The sequence below is a fragment of the Canis aureus genome, chromosome 15 (genome assembly GCF_053574225.1).
Source record: "Canis aureus isolate CA01 chromosome 15, VMU_Caureus_v.1.0, whole genome shotgun sequence".
NCBI classification, from domain to species: domain Eukaryota; kingdom Metazoa; phylum Chordata; class Mammalia; order Carnivora; family Canidae; genus Canis; species Canis aureus.
The window spans coordinates 4,627,282-4,644,204 of NC_135625.1; the positions used below are offsets into that span (position 1 = coordinate 4,627,282).

Here is a 16,923-nt window from a genome sequence, read left to right on the forward strand (position 1 = left end):
TCAAAGGAGATGAAATCCCAAAGTAGTGATAGAACCTTAGTGTGTATGTTGAACATAGAGAGGCAGTTGTGGAAAGGTAAGATGTAAGGGGACCGGAGGAGGAGAGTTATTTTAACAAGGTCTGTTTTACCGAGTTCTCTTGGCCTCAGCGCCCCATCTCTGGTGACAAATGTTGGGAGTTTTATCTCCTGTCTCAGGAAGAGGTTTGGGGTGGTGGGTGGAGCGGGGTGGGGGGAGTTAGAGCACCTTCCTTTCACTTGCTGTGACTTAAGTGCTTTTTGCTCAAAAAAAACCCTTATGCCAAACTGTCACATTTGGGGTGGCAATCTGCCGCTCTTCATCACCATTGAGGAACCAGAATGCAGTTTCTTCATCTTTAAATGGGGGTACTGATCACCTGATGTGCTGGGTTCAGGCCAGGTTGAGTGAAGTAGTGCCCATATTGTGCTCAGCCCGGTGCCCAGCACGTGGACGTTTCTCAGCAAACGTCAGCCAGCAGTTTTAGAGCTAGTGTTACTGCTCTTGGGGGGCGGGTGGGGCGGTGGAGGTGAGGATAGACCGTAGGTGGTGGGAGGTAATGATGTGGAGGGGGGAGACCAAGCCCCTGGGGGTGGGCGGTGGGCCGTTCCTCAAAGGGATCCCACTGTGGAAGTAAGAAGGCTTGTTTTTAGCTAAATGTTTTGGTTGTTTTCAGATAATGATGTCCCTGTCCTCTTGTTTGAATCGAACGGCTCGCTGATGTATAGTCCCACAATGAAAATGTGCAGCGGTCAGCATAGTACGATGCTGAGGAGGTTACAGGAGATGAAGGAGAAAAGGGAGAACCTCTCCCCTACCTGTAAGTGCTTGCATTTTATAAAGTGAGAGGGAGGCAGATGCTTGGTGAATAGATTGTGGTAGAAGGGTTTTTTTCCTCTTCACCTAGAGATTTTAGTTCTTTCTTGATTTTAACAGATTTTTATCTGTTGCTGGATAGACTTAAATATTTTCTTCCAGAAATTCTTATGCTTCATTGAGATTTTTAAAGCATATATGGAGTTTATAGTTTTAAAACATATGTTTTAAGCACATATTGGCCAGGTTGAGAATCCTTATTTTTTTATAGTCCCTTTGTAATTTTTTATATTTTTGGGATGCTTTCCTTTAAACAAATCAATCAGGCTCTTGAGGGAATCTGCTTTAGATTAGGTATCTCAGGCATTAGTTTTTGTTTTTCTGTATTTTTGTTATCTTTAAAAATGTTTTAGAGATTTTATTAATTCGTTGATTGATTTATGAGAGAAAGAGCAAGAGCATGAGTGGGAGGAGGAGCAGAGGGAGAAGTGGACTCTGTGCTGAGCAGAGAGCCTGACCTGGGTCTTGATCCCAGGACCCTGAGATCATGACTTGAGCCGAAACCAAGAGTCAAGTGCTAAATTTAACTGAGCTACCCAGGTGTCCCTTAAAACTTCTTCTAACTTTAAGTGTCCTATGATTTAATCCTTTTTATAAAATGATTAATGTGGATTATTTTTATGAATCTTACCTGTAATAGATTTGAGTAAGAGTTTTTTGTGTTTAGGGTTTTATAGTCAGTCTAGGATATGAAGTCCTGGTGTAGGTCAGTGTTTGTGTTGTGGACGAGCAGATGGAGTAGCCTTACCATGCCTTCATCTACTAACATGTCAGAGTTGTATCTGATGAAGTGTTTGATTGTGTTTGCAGCTTCGCAGATGCTTGAAAACTCTCATAATAACCCAGCTGACACCCCATGTGAAGCTTCATGGAACATTTCACACAATACTTTGTATTCAGGTAAAATTATTTTCTGCAATATATTTAAACTTTGAAAATATGATGATTTTCTTATTTGGAATTTCTTCTGATGTCTAAGAACAGTTGGTTAAAAACTAGAATTCATGAATTTTACCCTGAAGTCAGGTATTAAAATAAAAAATAGGTATTGTAATAAAATTAGGGCATGAGAAATTACGTGAGTTAAACCTCTCTTTTGGCTCCTTTGTTTTTTTCTTGTAGTCACTTGATTTTTTAGCAAAGAATTAATTGCTCATTTTTTAAAAGAAATCATTATTGTACGTACTAATTTGCCTGGAGTATAAATTGTGTCTTACTGAGAACACTATGAGAGCTGCTTGTTCCACACCATGTGTAGTGACTATGGGACGTGACTGAAGTGGGTCAGTGAGGTGTGTAGAGGCCATTGAAAACTTTAGAGGGTAAATGATAGGATTTCTGCCTAGAGGCAGAGCATTGGAAAGAATTAAATCAGGGTTTTATTTTATATATGCACTTTAAATGTGGGAGCCCTTGTTTGACTTTGAATGATAATTTTTCATGCTTATACAGCTTTCCTTTGACTGAGTGTTAAGAAATGTGATAGAAGCACCCACTTGTGCCTCTGGGAGGGCCCAGATCAGTGGCCGTGCTATGACAGGTGACAAACAGCCTGGAGGTATTAGGAATTCAATCCACAGCTTCCTTTTTGAGTGTGGTTATTCCTTTAATCCCTTTGGTGTGTGTTAAAATTATTTACTCATTTGTCTTAATCTCCATCTTTTTATTTTATACTCGCACTCGTTTTATATAAGCTGGACACGCGTGGTCGTAGCTAACACAGATTCCATTTTTCCTGTCTTGGGTGCTATGTGTGTCTTATGTGCTTTACCTCATCTGATTCTCTCACTAGACCCACAAAGTACATACCATTGTCACCCCCACCATGTCATGAGAAAACTAGGCCAGAGGGGTCAGGAAGCTCGTAAAAGTTGACAGTTTGTTGGTGGCAAACCCAGGATTCAAACTTAGGCATCTGACCTCAGAATTTATGCTTCATGACATGGCACAGTGCTTGCCAGCTTTCTGAAAAGTGTGCTAAGCTTATTGAGCTGCTAATACTAACAGAGTCCTGTATCTCTAGCTCCTGACTTGGTGTGGGTACAGTGCCACCCCACCACACGGGCTTCCCTCCGCTCCCTGCTGGTTACCTCCATTCTTTAAAGTAGAGCCTTTACTAGTTTTGGGTTAGAGGCTTTGGATTCCAGAAAATAGTGTCTGTGCTCTGGGAGCTTCTAGTCAGTGAGAAGGACAGATAGGAATAATAATAATAATAATAATAATAATAATAATAATAATAATAATATGACACATGCTTTTGGGGACTTCAGGCAGAGTTCTGCATACAGGAGGATGTGTTACTAGACCCAGTGAAGTGGGAGGATTCAGAGATTTTGACATCCAAGGTGGGTTTTGAATAGGATTGACCCAGATTAAAGTGTGGAGGGAAGGCAAGGCCTGGAGGCATAAGCGTGTACAGTTTTCAGGACATAAGACACACATAAAATACGTGGGAAGTCGGAACCCTAAGATGTACCAGGTGATTCACTTTTGAGTATAAATACAGCGTGAGGACTTGAGTGGAGGATGGGAGTCAGGCGGGCTCTTACTCTCTGTGGCCTGCTTCGTGGAAGGCCAGAATTTGGATGTAGACAGTAGCGTTTGTTCTTAGCTTTTAGAATTATCGACCTCCTTGAGAATTTAGTGACCAGGTATGAATGCTCTTCCTGGAAGGAAGTGCACATGCGTTTGAGTGTTTAGAAAGTGAGCATAGTGGTTTTAGAGGTTTGTCCCTGCCCTCCCTACAGTCGCCATCAGTGCCCAGGTTCCTTAGTGAAGAATGCTGGCCTGAAAGGTGTCCTCAGGTGGAAATGAGAAGAACCAGGATAGGTCGTACTCTTTTTAACCATTGGCTGTGTTTAAGAAGTATTGCCTTACGGGTTAACTGAAAGTTACTTTTATGCTAATTTAAACCATTTTAAAAGTTGGTTCTTCATTGATATTTTCCAGATGAGTCCTTTGCTGATGATCTGAACTCATCTTTTGACAATCTTTGTGGAAAGACGGGATGTGGAAGTCAGGAAGAGAAGCTGGCAGGATTTGTGGACCAAGTTAAAAGTGATGTGTGTGTTTCTTCGCCTGCACTGAAGACAAGTTGTGTCCCTTCGTTGGCACCTCCCGGTTACCTCTGTCAGTTAACTCCTCAGAAGCCCATGGGTGCTCTTTCCAAAAAAGAGATTCGTGGGCAGAGAGATCCTGCAGCTGAAGTGGTCACCCCTGACAAGCAGCAGTCGGAGGGAGCAGCCAGGGAGGGGCTTGACGAGAAACATAATTTGTCCCCTGTGCCATCTGCAAGCAAATGCCGCCCTTCAGGACATTCACGATCCAAGAGCTCTCCGGCAAAGAGAAAAAGAGTATCCGGGAGCTCAAATTCCCACCCAGAAGAAAGACTGCGGAAGAAGAAGTGCAGTGGGAAGGCTGCCGGGCCACAAGTGCAGCTGTGGAAGTCGGGAGGTCGCCTGCCGTTCACGGCCTGGCCTGCTGTCGAGGCTCCTGGCGGCGAGGTGTCCTCGTACGATGATTATTTTTCACCTGATAATCTTAGGGAAAGGAGTTCAGAGGCTCTTCTCCCTGGACCTCAGCCGTCCGCAGGCCCTGCTCAGTTCAGCTGCAGAGGACTTTCTCAGAGGGAGAGAAGAAACATACTGCAGATGTGTGACTTTTCCTGCCTCGGCAAACACCCCAGGTCAGTGGATGTTGTCACCGGTGTCCCAGCAAAAACTAGCTCCAGTCTTCAGAAACCTACACACAAGCCAGCAGACGCGATGAGGGGTCTCCTGACCTCTGACGGAACGGGTGCCGCTGAAGACGCCCCAGGCTGTTGTCAACAGGCTGCCGCTCCTAGGAGAGAACGTGGGCACCCGGCTGGGGAAGGCTGCTCTTGCGCAGACGAGGAGCTCGCTCCGCCAGAGGCACATGGAGGGGAAGGACTTCATGGCGATTTAACTCCTCTGGAAGGAAGCAGCGCAGAAATGAAAGGATCGGTGGACGTGAGAAGCACGCAGAAGGAAGATTGTGCTTCTCGCCCGTGGAGCTCCTCTGGCGGTGAAGTGCAGTGTGGTTTTGTGAGTGAAGGTACAGTGGACACGCCTGCAGGAGACAAGGAACACTCATCCACGGGAGGTGATGGAAGTATGTGAATCTCCTTTACAGCTACCTTTGTCGCATCCGTCTTGTAACATCGTCGCCCTCTTTCCATAATTAAAATAGTTCCTTTTTTCCTTTTTTTAATTTTAAATAATGTGTGTGTGATATTTTCCAGTGATGCATTCTTTAGGGATAGGTAGGTGCCTTTCCGCCCTCTGGCATTTCTGGGCACTCCGGTCAAACCTACTGTCCAGAACGCATCTCCCCCAGGCCTTTCTGCGCAGATGCCGAGAGCACGTGATGCCTACTGTGCGCAGTGACCAGAGTGGCCGCTTCCTGGTCTCTGGAGCCTCTTAGGTCGCACGGCGCAGAGACGCCCTACTAGAGTGTCGGAAGCTATTTATTTCAGGGATGGTAAGGCAGTGTAGGCATTGACTCCATCAAGAAAAGAGAAGGTATAAAAAAGTAAATGTGTAAATCTGTTACCAGTATTTATTTTGAAGAAACTTTGGGCAGTGTTAGTTACAAAGAAAAAAAAAAAACTGACATTTTTGCCCAGGGTAAGAAGTTCACTGTATCAGGCCTTGTTTGGCTTCTATTTATTTTGCTTTAAGTGTATCACTTAAATAGATTTTCTCCTGTGTGTAATTTAATTGTGACCATGGAAACAACTCTGTAATTGTAGAAACTGTAGCAAAAGTGGCAACAATAGGAAACATTTCACACTTCCTGATCATGAGCACAAATAAATTTCAGCAGTCAAAAGTGATGAGATCTTGAACTGTAATCACTACCTAAAGATTAGGCTAAGATTTTCACAAGAGTTTACTCTTCATTACAATGTCTGTTCTCGCCATGATTTTAACCACCGTTTTCAAGATGGAGAAGTTACGTGTATGGAAATAATAATCACTGATGTCTGTCTTTTCCTTGGGTAGAAGTCCCCAAGATAGTCTCAGAAAAGAATTAATTGTGTATGTTTTTAACCTTATTTTTGTATCCTAGCTTTCTGAAAATACATAAAACTTGACAAACTAATATTTTATGTTGAGTTAGGCTTAGTATGTGTTTTCAAAATATTTATTTTAAAATCATGTTGACTCTAAGGTCAATATAAATCAGTAGATATATAGAATTGTTTTGGTAGTTAAGAATATCCTGTTCTTAAAGCTTACGTTCTCATTTTTCTCAGTTTTTATCTTGTTTATTTTTAAAGGCTTTGAATAATATTTAATGGCATGCAAATATAAATTAAGTGAAAAAGAGGCTGGTTTCAGACAGCGTGGTGCACCCCGTAACCCCAGCGTTGCTAAGAAGAGTGCGGTTGTCCTTGGGGCAGGATGTTCTAGGACTCACCCCGCGTCCACAGCCCCCGGGGGCCTGGCGCCCCGGGACGACCCTGAGGGGCCGGCACGGGACGTTCCAACGGGGCACTTGGGATTTCAGCATCAGGCGACGGAGCTGTCGCACCGCGGGGTGCAGCCGCACACTCGTGCTCCCCGTAAAGATGCCTCTTGGCGTCGCCTTGTGTTCTTCCATTCCACAGAGACAAGATCCTTGCGTCCTGGGGCGGGAGAGACCTACGCGTTCTCTGGCCGAAATCTGGTCCCCAGTTTCATGGTGATACGATCAACACCCCCTGATGTGTTAGGTTGTCTGCCACCAGCCCCCCGGTATCCGGCAGCCGCAGACGGAAGCCTCGAGTCGGCAGCTTCCGTTAGTCCGTGCGTGCTGGAACCGCGGAGCCGGGAAAACACTGTGCGGCGGGCGATAGCGCCCGCTCTTCTATGTTGAAATAAAAGGCTTTTTTTCCATTTCTGCTTTCAGTTGACTTGTGCTCATTGCCCTTGTCGATATCCACGGAAGACTGCACGGTGTGCAGTAAAGGTCACGCGTCACAGAGAAGATTAACAAATAAGTAGGAAGAGAACAGGATTAGAGGGAGAACCCCGTAATTTTGTCTTTTTAAAAAATAATCTCTGAGATTGCATTAACTGGTAAATTGTTTTCTTCTTAAACTTCTCTCATGTTAGAAACCATATGCAAATACTATACATTCGCTGTAACAGAAGCTGGTACAGAGTAAACTTCCCCGTCGTCCTGCTTGCTCGTGTCCCCCCGTGGCTCCTCCGGGCACCCGCCGGCCGGCTTGCCAGGGGACGGCCCAGGAGGGAACAGTGTGCGCCGTGCACAGAGGTCGTGCTGCACGAGGAAGGCGCAGTGGGCGACCGCGGGCACGGCGGCAGGCCTGGCATCCAAGGGCACGTAGCGCTGGGCCTGCTGCGCTCACGTTTCAGCCTGCGGAAGCCGCCGGTGCACGCGGCCTCAGGGAGAGATGTTGGCAGGACCTGCACAGAGCCTGTGAGGCTGCGTGCCAGCGGGCTGAGGGGGGGCTGGCAAGAAAGGAGTTAGAGAGGCAGCCAGCACTCGGGGCCGCTTGGAGCTTGCATATACAGGATTATATTACCTTATTAAGGTCTCCTTATTTATTTATTTGAGGGAGAAAGAGCACATGAGTCAGGGGTTAGGGGCAGGGGGAGAGGGAGAGAGAGAGAATCTTAAGCTGAGCATGGAGCCCGACACAGGGCTCGATCTCACAACCCTGAGACCAAGAGTCGGACGCTTCACTGACCACACCACCCAGGCGCCCCCTTAAGATTTGCTTTTCTCAAATGTCAGATAGTTCCATATTGGTATCAATAGAGTGATAGATCTAACTTCATTTTTTAAAAATATAATCCACTTCAGGGGTCAATGAATTGTTTTCTCTAATGAATCAGATAATAACTATTTCAGGCTTTGTAAACCAGAAGGCAAAATAAGTCCCAGGTCTTGTCCTTCGGGTGAGAAAAAAACAAAAAGACATTCCTACAAAAGTTTTTATGACACAACTCAGATAAAATTGAATGCAGTGTTTTTGTGATACAAGTCTCATGAGAAGAACAGAATTCTATTTTCGGGGGAGGAATACCTTTTTACTTAATTGGGGTTCAGATCGAGTGTTCCCGTCATCAAAATTGATTGCAAAAATTCACTGAGGCAGACACACAATAGGATTTTATGTTTCCCTTTTGAAAACGGCTTTTCACGCAGCCAGGTCCCGCCGGATATGGATACCAGCCCGTTAGCTGACGGCTTTCACGGAGCATGTTCAGTGCACGGAAGGCGTTTATGGAAATCGGTCAGACTCTTCACCTGATAGGTGGCTCTCTGTGTGCTCAGGTAAATCCCCGCCCGTGAGCCTCCTCTGTTGTGCAGTTGAGTGGACGTTCTTGCATCGAGGCCTGGGAAACCCGGAACCGTAGCTTGAGTGCAGCAGATACGCCCGCACCGGGTCTGCCTGGGAGTGGGCATCTCGCTCCTGACGCCACAGGACGAAAAGTGCATAAAGCCGCCTGATGTGACTCATCTGTTGAGATGACTTTCCACCACCCATGGCACCGCTCGCCTTCGATCTGCAGACGAGCTTCCTGAGACTGGTTTTAGTTGCCAAGTAGACCAAAGCTGACTGGTCGTGCCGAATCAGCGCATAGTTGGCTCCTCCTTGTTTCTCAGCGACTCGGGTGGCTGAGGTGGTTGCAGTCGTGCTACGTGGCCACTGGCAAAAGCAGGAGGAAATCCTCTTCATACCCACACCCCCACTCTTGTCCATCGGTTTAACAGACAACCTTCTTCTTGGCTGTGCTTCATAAAATTTACACGTCCGAATAGACACGTGCCATATCTAAGCAGATTGTGTCCAACTCTTAGGTTCTTTTTCACAGGTAGTAGTTGTCAGTTATTAGAGGATGATGAAGGTGAGCACTCTTCTAGTCTCAGACACAGACATCAAATATTTACGGGCAAGCAGATGGAGACCTGTCCACAATATAGACCTGTATGCTGAAGTCCCAGGTCTTGTCCTTCGGGTGAACTCTCCATACCTTGTCCAGTGTCCGGTGTAGTAGCCACAGACAAAATCCTAGGGTTGTGTTTCTGTAACCTTGTCACCATCAGGCCACCTGATTTTGACCCTGCAGCTTCTCATAGGGCCATTTACCCTCAGGGATACAGCTGCAGCTCACGTCGGGGTAGAGGGATCCCCTGTAACAGCCAGTCCAGTTCTCTGGAAGCCATGAATTTAAGTGGGCAAACATTTCTGACATCCGTTATGTTGATTAACAAACTGATGACGTCACCAAGTGTAGCTCATTTCTTTGATCCATTTCGCCAGTTAGAAAAACGTCTAATAACAACGGGCCAGGATTTCTAAGAGCTGTCTCTTGAGTGTGGTAGTTCCTAGCCTGTTGGCTGGCCTCTCGCACAGTGGGTGTTTAGGATGGAGGTGAACTGGCGCCCATACTCCTATTACATAGTCTGTGCTCAAGTACGTATTTTCAGTTTCGTGACAGCCTTCGTAGTACGATGTTCTTAGTGCATTCATCCCTGTGATAGAACACGTAGCGTCTGACCGACTTGGGGTGGTCACCGCCCGTAGCTCTGTGTTAGGAAGGATTATGAGGCTTCCTCCTGGCTTTGCAGGAACACGCACGGCGGATAGTACTGTCTGCTTAGAGAAGGATTACTATGGCTCACTATGGGGCTTAGAGGCAGAAATGCAATAGTAATAGTAAAAGGTGCATTTTTGTATATTTCTGCATGATTCATAATCCCACGGTAGAGATTGCTTTTATAACTTCCGATTGATTTTGCAACCATATGAGAAAGTTTGATGATCTTATTGATGCATGTGATACATCTCATTGAATCAGAAGGAGGTATACCATTTTTTAAATGGAATTAATCTAAAATATTTCATGTATAGGGGCACCTGGGTGGCTCAGTCAGTTAAGCATCTGCCTTCAGCTCAGGTCATGATCTCAGAGTCCTGGGATCGAGCCTCACATCGGGCTCCCTGCTCAGTGGGGCGCCTGCTACTCCCTCCCTCTGCTGCTGCTCCCCTGGCTTGTGGTCTCTCTCTCTCTTTCTCTTTGTTAAATAAATAAATAAATAAATAAATAAATAAATAAATAAATAAATAAAATACATATATATATTATATATATATAAATATATATAAATAGGGTTAGGGTTTAAATATTTAAAAAAATATTTCCTATATATTTAATAAGAACTAAAGTCCATTTAGGTCATAGGTATTCAGTCAATATTTTGCATATTCTTTTTAAGAGAAAGTGTGAATTACTCCTGTACCAAGCAACTAGGCCACGATTTCTCTACTGTCCTGTGCTGCGGGGCCGCAGTGAGCCGTAGCCCCCAGGCCAGCGCGCAGTCAGGCGGTCCATGGCCCGCACACTGCCAGCCCTCCTCTCCTCATACGACCATTCTGTTTGTCACTTCCAGTGCACTATTCATTAAATTACACGGGATGCTCAATACTTTTTATAAAACAGGCTGTGCGCCCAACTCACAAGAGAACTTCGGTTGGCCAAACGTGGCCTCTTGTGCGTGTTCCGAGCATGGTTAAGGTCGGCCGGGCTGCGCCGAGATGCTCCCCAGGTTAGGTGCATTAAGTGCATTTTAACGGCCGATGTTTTCAACTTATCACGAATACATTTATCTGCATGTAACCTAGTCCTAAGTTGAGGAAGATCGACGCATGTCATCTTGTGATCACATTATGTGTGAAGAATGTCACTAGCGACATTAGTCTTAAGTTTTAAAAGGTCATAATACATCTTTTAGATGTTTGTTTACAAAATGCCTCACAAAACTATTGTTCTCGTCTAGAACCAAAGCATGTGGCTGTAACAATGTCTTTTGACGCAGACACCCTAGCAGGCAGGGAACTTAGGGTGCAATAGCAGGAGTGCATTGGATGCCAAATGATATTTGTAGCCCTCTTTTTTTTTTTTTTTTTAATGATTTTATTTATTCATGAGAGACACACAGAGAAAGGCAGAGACAGGCAGAGGGAGAAGCAGACTCCTCACAGGGATCCTGATGTGGGACTCGATCCCTGAACTGGGATCATGCCCTGAGTCAAAAGCAGAGGCTCAACTGCCGAGCCACACAGGCGTCCCCCTCTTCTTTTCTTATATAGACTTTTCTTTATATACTCTTGCTTTGAGTAAACATTTAGTTTTTTTTTTTTTTTTTTAAAGAAAAAATGGGGATCCCTGGGTGGCTCAGCAGTTTAGTGCCTGCCTTCAGCCCAGGGCCTAACCCTGGAGACCCGGGAGCAGGTCCCATGTCGGGCTCCCTGCATGGAGCCTGCTTCTCCTTCTGCCTGTGTCTCTGCCTCTCTCTCTCTCTCTCTCTGTCTCTCGTGAATAAATAAATAAAATCTTAAAAAGAAAAAGAAAAAATGAATAGTGGGTACGATTTGTATTCATTCTAATATTGTAATTACTTGTCATCTTAGATCTTAAAGATAAAAAACACTCTCTCCATGTCCTGCCCTAGAGATTAGAAGTTCTCGGCATTTTCAAGCAGTGATTGTGGGATGTTGTGAAAAGTAATGCATAGATAGATGCTCTTACCTTCAAAAGGAGTAAAAGAAATTTAGCTTAGCTGTATCTTAGACTATCAATCGAAGAAGACACGGTCCACTAACCCATCTCCTCAGTAAGGTCTGTGTTTAGCTTGCTGGAAGAGAAGTGGGAGATACGTCAGATATAAAAGATTGTTGAGGGGCTAGTGGGGTCCGCATGTGTTGATTGGTTTGCCTGTCTCCAAAAGGGATTTTAGTGTTAGGATTGAGTATAACGTCGTCCAGAACCCGGCCTTAACACATCTTTAGGGTCTAAGCTGCAAATAACAGCAACTAGTTTGAATTCAAAAAATTATTTACCTGTTGTGCTTTTTTTTTTTTCCACTTAACTCAATCCTATTTTTGAAAGAAGAGTTAAAACTTTCAAGTCAGACCCTCTAAAGTTAATCCCATCTGTTTTACTAGAGCATCCTATTTTATTTGAAGTATTTCGCAAGGCAGTGGTTCCCATGTGATAGGATCTTCAGTTCCTGAGGGCACGTAGTGTATTTTTGCCTCGTATTATGGTCACTGTCAGTGTCTACATTGTCTTACTTGGTTGTAAACTCCGTAAGAGTAGGATCTGTGTATGTGCATCTTGGAACCTCTGATTGTTGATAAGCGCATCAGTGACTGACTGGTTGGATGATGTGGATGGTGGGTTGTATAGGATGGCTGACCATCCCTTTGCTGTGCCTGGGACCTGAGTACCCCTTAGCCCCCTCTTTGCCTTTTGTGCATTATTCTGTTGCGACCACATAAGTGATGGCTGGTATTTTTAGTCTCCCTTCAGAATACTAGTTAAGTCATATACGAGGCAAACTATCTCGGGAGAAAGAGAGAGAAGGAGCGCTGTATAAAGATGTAGCAATTCAAAGGAGACACTTCACACTTCATAATGGGTTACGTGGGATTTCCACACTTCCGCGTCTAATGGAACCACATTTCACTTGATTAGTGTCTTTTTTTTTGGTTTGTGTGTCTTCGTGGCAAGATGTTTGTCCAAGGCGGAAATTTGTGGGGAGTAGAATCATCTCTCATTTGTAGATTGAAACCTAAAGCCCGTGTACTGTACCGAAGACCGTTTTCTAGAGTAAATCTGACCCAAATGCTAGGATTACTTACTTCCTTTATCACAGAACTGCTTTCTCTGAGTTCAGTTTTGATCATTATGTAAAGACTTAAAAGTTGGAGTTTGAATAGCTGGTAAGGTATGGATGGGCCTACGTTTTCTTGCGTTATCCGCTGGACGAATGGGATACTGTAAAACTGGGACATTGTCACCCGACAGGCAAAATTGTTTCTGACCCTTGAGTTAAGCGAATTGCTTGCTTGGGAGATTGTAGTGGAATAAACCGAAAGTTCTAAATAGACTTCACGGAGCAAGTATGTGTTGTTTATTTCAAAGGACTAGTGCTTTCATGTTACCAGTACGCATGAATTAATTTTTAAATTTTTATGTTGTTAAGTTGCATTCGTATTCAGTCCACGTAAAGTTCTAACCAATCTTCAAATCTCTTGGGTTTCAGGTGTTAAAAATGGACCAACCAGGCATAATGTTTTGGGGGGCTCAACGGGAGCCTGTGAGGACCTCACCAGACCTCACGAGGAATCAAAGAAAAGAGGGAAAGGCCAAAAGGTGGGTGCATGAAAATATTATTTTAAACTTTCCAATCTACTGCATCATAATGCCCTAGTCTGAGTGAATGTCACTTAAACTAGTCTGCCCAACTTGCATTCTATTCAAAAAAATTAATTATGGTTGGATGTTGGAAAACTGAACTGAAATGTTGTTCATTGTTTTCCAACATTTCACTTGGAAATGTTGGAAAACAGTGAAGCTGAGAGCGTTGGTTGCATTCAGGACAGAGTTAGTATTAGCAGGACGAGCCTTGCCACCACTTTGCCAATGCATTTTCTTGCTTGTAAAAATGCCGGCAGCTTCTCTCAAGCAGAGGGGGTCGGTTGTGCCAACAATTGTTGTTTTATAATCTGAATAAACATTCACTAGGTAGGAGGTGAAGCACCCAGACGTTGTTCATTTGTGAGCTAAAGAAGGTTTGAGTTCAAGCCATCGGAGTGAAAGGTTCCCGTGCCTTCGAGCTTCAGCTTTGGGAGCGTCTAGCTCCTGCTCTCCGCTGTGCGGCTTTCTCGTCACCTGGTGTGCTCACCTGAGTCCCAGAAGGGGGATCTAAAACTTTCTGGTTCTTAAACATCCGCTTTCGTGCCTTACGTTCAGTCAGCCTCTCTTTATCTGATGCCTCGTTTATGCCAAGGCCAGGAAAACGTAATATAACGAAACCTGGTTTCCACACAATGGGAAAACTCTCCTGATAAACGAGTAACAATTTGAAAGGCAGCAACGATAGCGCATGGAGGGCGCCAGGACATCCTAGTCTTCAGGCCCCACAGGAGGAAGAGGACCAGTGACACCTTCCTTACACTGGCAACGGTTAAAATGACAGATTCCATGAAAGTCTGTTATAAGTGGTAGAAACTCTGATTTCTTTACTGACGTGTCTGGTTTGTCTCAGGAAAATGAAAAAAAAAGGACTCCCCACATGGAAGGGATCACATGTCAGGTGGAGCGGATTTGCAGGGAGGGAAATGGTCGCAGCCCCCTCCCATGTGAGCATGTAAGGGACACCAGGTGCCTGGCTTCGGGCGCCCTGGCTGTAAGCGAGTGTCCCTGCACCTGTTACCTGCACCTTCTCGTACCTGCCCCAGCGCAGTGGGTCCCATGACTGTGCCTCCGTAGAAAGCTAGTGACCCTCTGGCTGCGTTTATGTTTCGTTGCCCTGGGTCCTTGTCGTCTTCTTCCTAATTGCTGCATGGCCACTTAGCCTTCTTCCTTTGGGAGGAAGCAAACACCTTTTGACATTTATTCAGCTGATGCACTGCTGTTTCCTCTTGAGACGCACTGGGGCGGTCCCTACACCTCTGCTTTAGACCGGCACGCTTTATGATAGTACTTACCTACGTTTTACCCTCCCGTGGGTACTTTCTTAGGGAAACAGTCATACCTACTCATCTCTTTCTTGGTATTATGCCTATATTTAAAAAAATTGCCCAGTAAATACTGATCACCAGTAATCAACCATAAAAATGCTTGACGCTGTCTAATCACAAAGCATGTGGTTTAACTTGGAAGTTAATATTTCAGACATCTGACCTTGCCTGACGTTCACCTGATGACCACCTTGCCTTGTGCACTGGGTCTGTGGAAGAGCAGGGGGTTAGCGACACGCACCTGGAGGGGGACGTGTCCTACATGGAAAGGATTGTGCCTTTGTTCCTACAAAGCCTCTCGCCTTAGAGGGCCCGTAACATGAGCAAACAGCCCCTGTACCCTTCCCAGCATTATCGGATGCGTCCAGTGATCAGTGCTACACAAGTGGGGAGTGTGGGGTAGTCTCACAGTCATGGGTATTAATGAAACCTAAGTGGTTAACAGGGAAAATGAAATACAGAAGGATATATACACGCCTTCACGTGAAGGCTCAAGCAACAAGAATAGTTTAATAAGCGTAGTTACATCACTTGCTCATATGTCGTTTAACTTTGGATTTGGAGATTTTTTTTGTGTGTGTTCTTTTTAAAACTTAAATTTTCCTTGTTTTTAAATTGAAGAATAGTTGACACACAGTGTTTATTTCTCTGAAACATTAGTTTCCGGTGTAAAACATAGCGATTTGACAACTGTATACATCATGCTGTGCTCACCATGAATGTAGCAACCGTCTGTCACCATACAGGCTACCTCAGTACGTTGGCTCTGTCTCCTGTGCTGTACCTTTCAACCTCATGGCTTACTCATCCCATGACAGGAAGCCTGTACTTCCACTCCCTTTAACCCATTTTGTCCATCCTTCCACTCCCTTGCCCTTTGGCAACCACCTGTTCGTTCTCTGCAATTATGGGTCTGTTTCTACTTTTATGTGTTCAATTAGTTTTGTTTTTTAGATTCTACCTATGAGCAAAATCATGGTATTGGTCTCTCTCTGCTTGACTTATTTCACTTAGCATAACACCCTCTAGCTCCATCTATGTCATTGCAGATGGCAAGATCTCATCCTTTTTTGTGCCTGAGTAGTATTCCATTGCATATATCTATCTATCTTATCTTCTTTATACATTCATCTATCACTGGCAGTTGGGCTGCTTCCATATCTTTGCTATTGTAAATAATGCTACAATAAACCTGAGGGTGTGTGTGTATCTTTTTGAGTCAGTGTTTTTGTTTTCTTCAGGTCAATACCCAGTACTGGAATTACTGGATCATATGGTATTTTTATTTTTAATCTTTTGAGGAACCTACATGCTGTTTTCCACAGTGACTGCACCAATTTGCATTCCCACTGACAGTGCACGAGGGTTTCTTTTTCTCTATATCTTTGCTAACACTTGTTATTTCTTGTCTTTTTGAGTCTAGCCATCTTACAGATGTAAGGTGATAGCTAATTGTGGTTTTATTTATTATTTTTAAAAGATTTTATTCTATTTATTCACGAGAGACACAGCAAGGCATAGACACAGGCAGAGGGAGAAGCAGGCTCCCGGTAAGGAGCCTGATGTGGGACTCGATCCCAGGACCCTGGGATCACGACCTGAGCCAAAGGCAGACACTCCACCACTGAGCCACCCAGATGCCCCTCTCATCATGGTTTTAACTTGCATTTCCTTGATTATCAGTGATGTTGAACACCTTTTCATGTGTCTATGGCCATCTGGATATCTTCTTAGAAGAAATGTCTATTCAGGTCCTTTCCTGTTTCTATTTTTATTTTATTTTAATTAATAATTTTTTTGTATAGAGAGTATGTGTGCAAGTGGGGTTTGGGAAGGGCAGGGAGAGGGAAAGAGAGAATCCCAAGCACACTCCATGCCCAGCTTGGAGCCTGACTTGGGGCTCAATCTCAGGACCCTGAGATCATGAACTGAACTGAAACCAAGAGGCAGATGCTGAGCCACCCATGCACCCTTGCCTCATGGCTTTTCTATATTTCTGTCCTTATGTATCTTCTGATTTTATTCTGGATATTTTCTATGGATTTCTTTTCCATTCCACCTTTTCCTCTTTATATATCTGTTCTGATGGTAAACTTATATATTTAGTTTTTAAATTCCACTTATTGTGCTTCTCAGTTCTTATAATTCTATTTGCTTGTTTTTTAATCTTTTCCAGTTCTCTGTGAAGATTATTAATCTTGCCCTCTATTTCTTTGAGCACAATAAAACATAATTATTTTGAAATCTCTACCAGATAACTCCATTTTCCAGCTCCATGCAGTTTCTGTCTTTGTAATCTGTTGTTTCTCTTTGTTTTCAGTCGTGTGTTCCTCTACTATGCCTGGTTATTTTTTTGACTTATCTTCTTAGCAGGAATTGAGGTCAGGCTTCTAACTCTGTGAGGCCAGCTATACCCTGGGACAATGGTCTTCAGATGCTGGCTCACCTCTGATGGTGTCCCC

General features: G+C 44.3%; 1 protein-coding gene across 12 annotated transcripts in view; it reads left to right on the plus strand.

The window, feature by feature from the left end:
• Positions 1-16,923, plus strand: part of MCPH1 (microcephalin 1) — a 230,922-nt gene that overhangs the window by 42,061 nt on the left and 171,938 nt on the right. For all 12 annotated transcript variants that reach the window (XR_013352566.1, XM_077848535.1, XM_077848536.1 and 9 more), the window contains exons 6-9: positions 695-838; positions 1,705-1,794; positions 3,844-5,025; positions 12,982-13,091. Coding sequence is in view for 11 of the 12 variants with exons in the window: in XM_077848535.1 (XP_077704661.1) it covers positions 695-838; positions 1,705-1,794; positions 3,844-5,025; positions 12,982-13,091 (1,526 nt within the window). In the remaining variant the exon portion in view is untranslated. The remainder of the gene's footprint in view (positions 1-694; positions 839-1,704; positions 1,795-3,843; positions 5,026-12,981; positions 13,092-16,923) is intronic.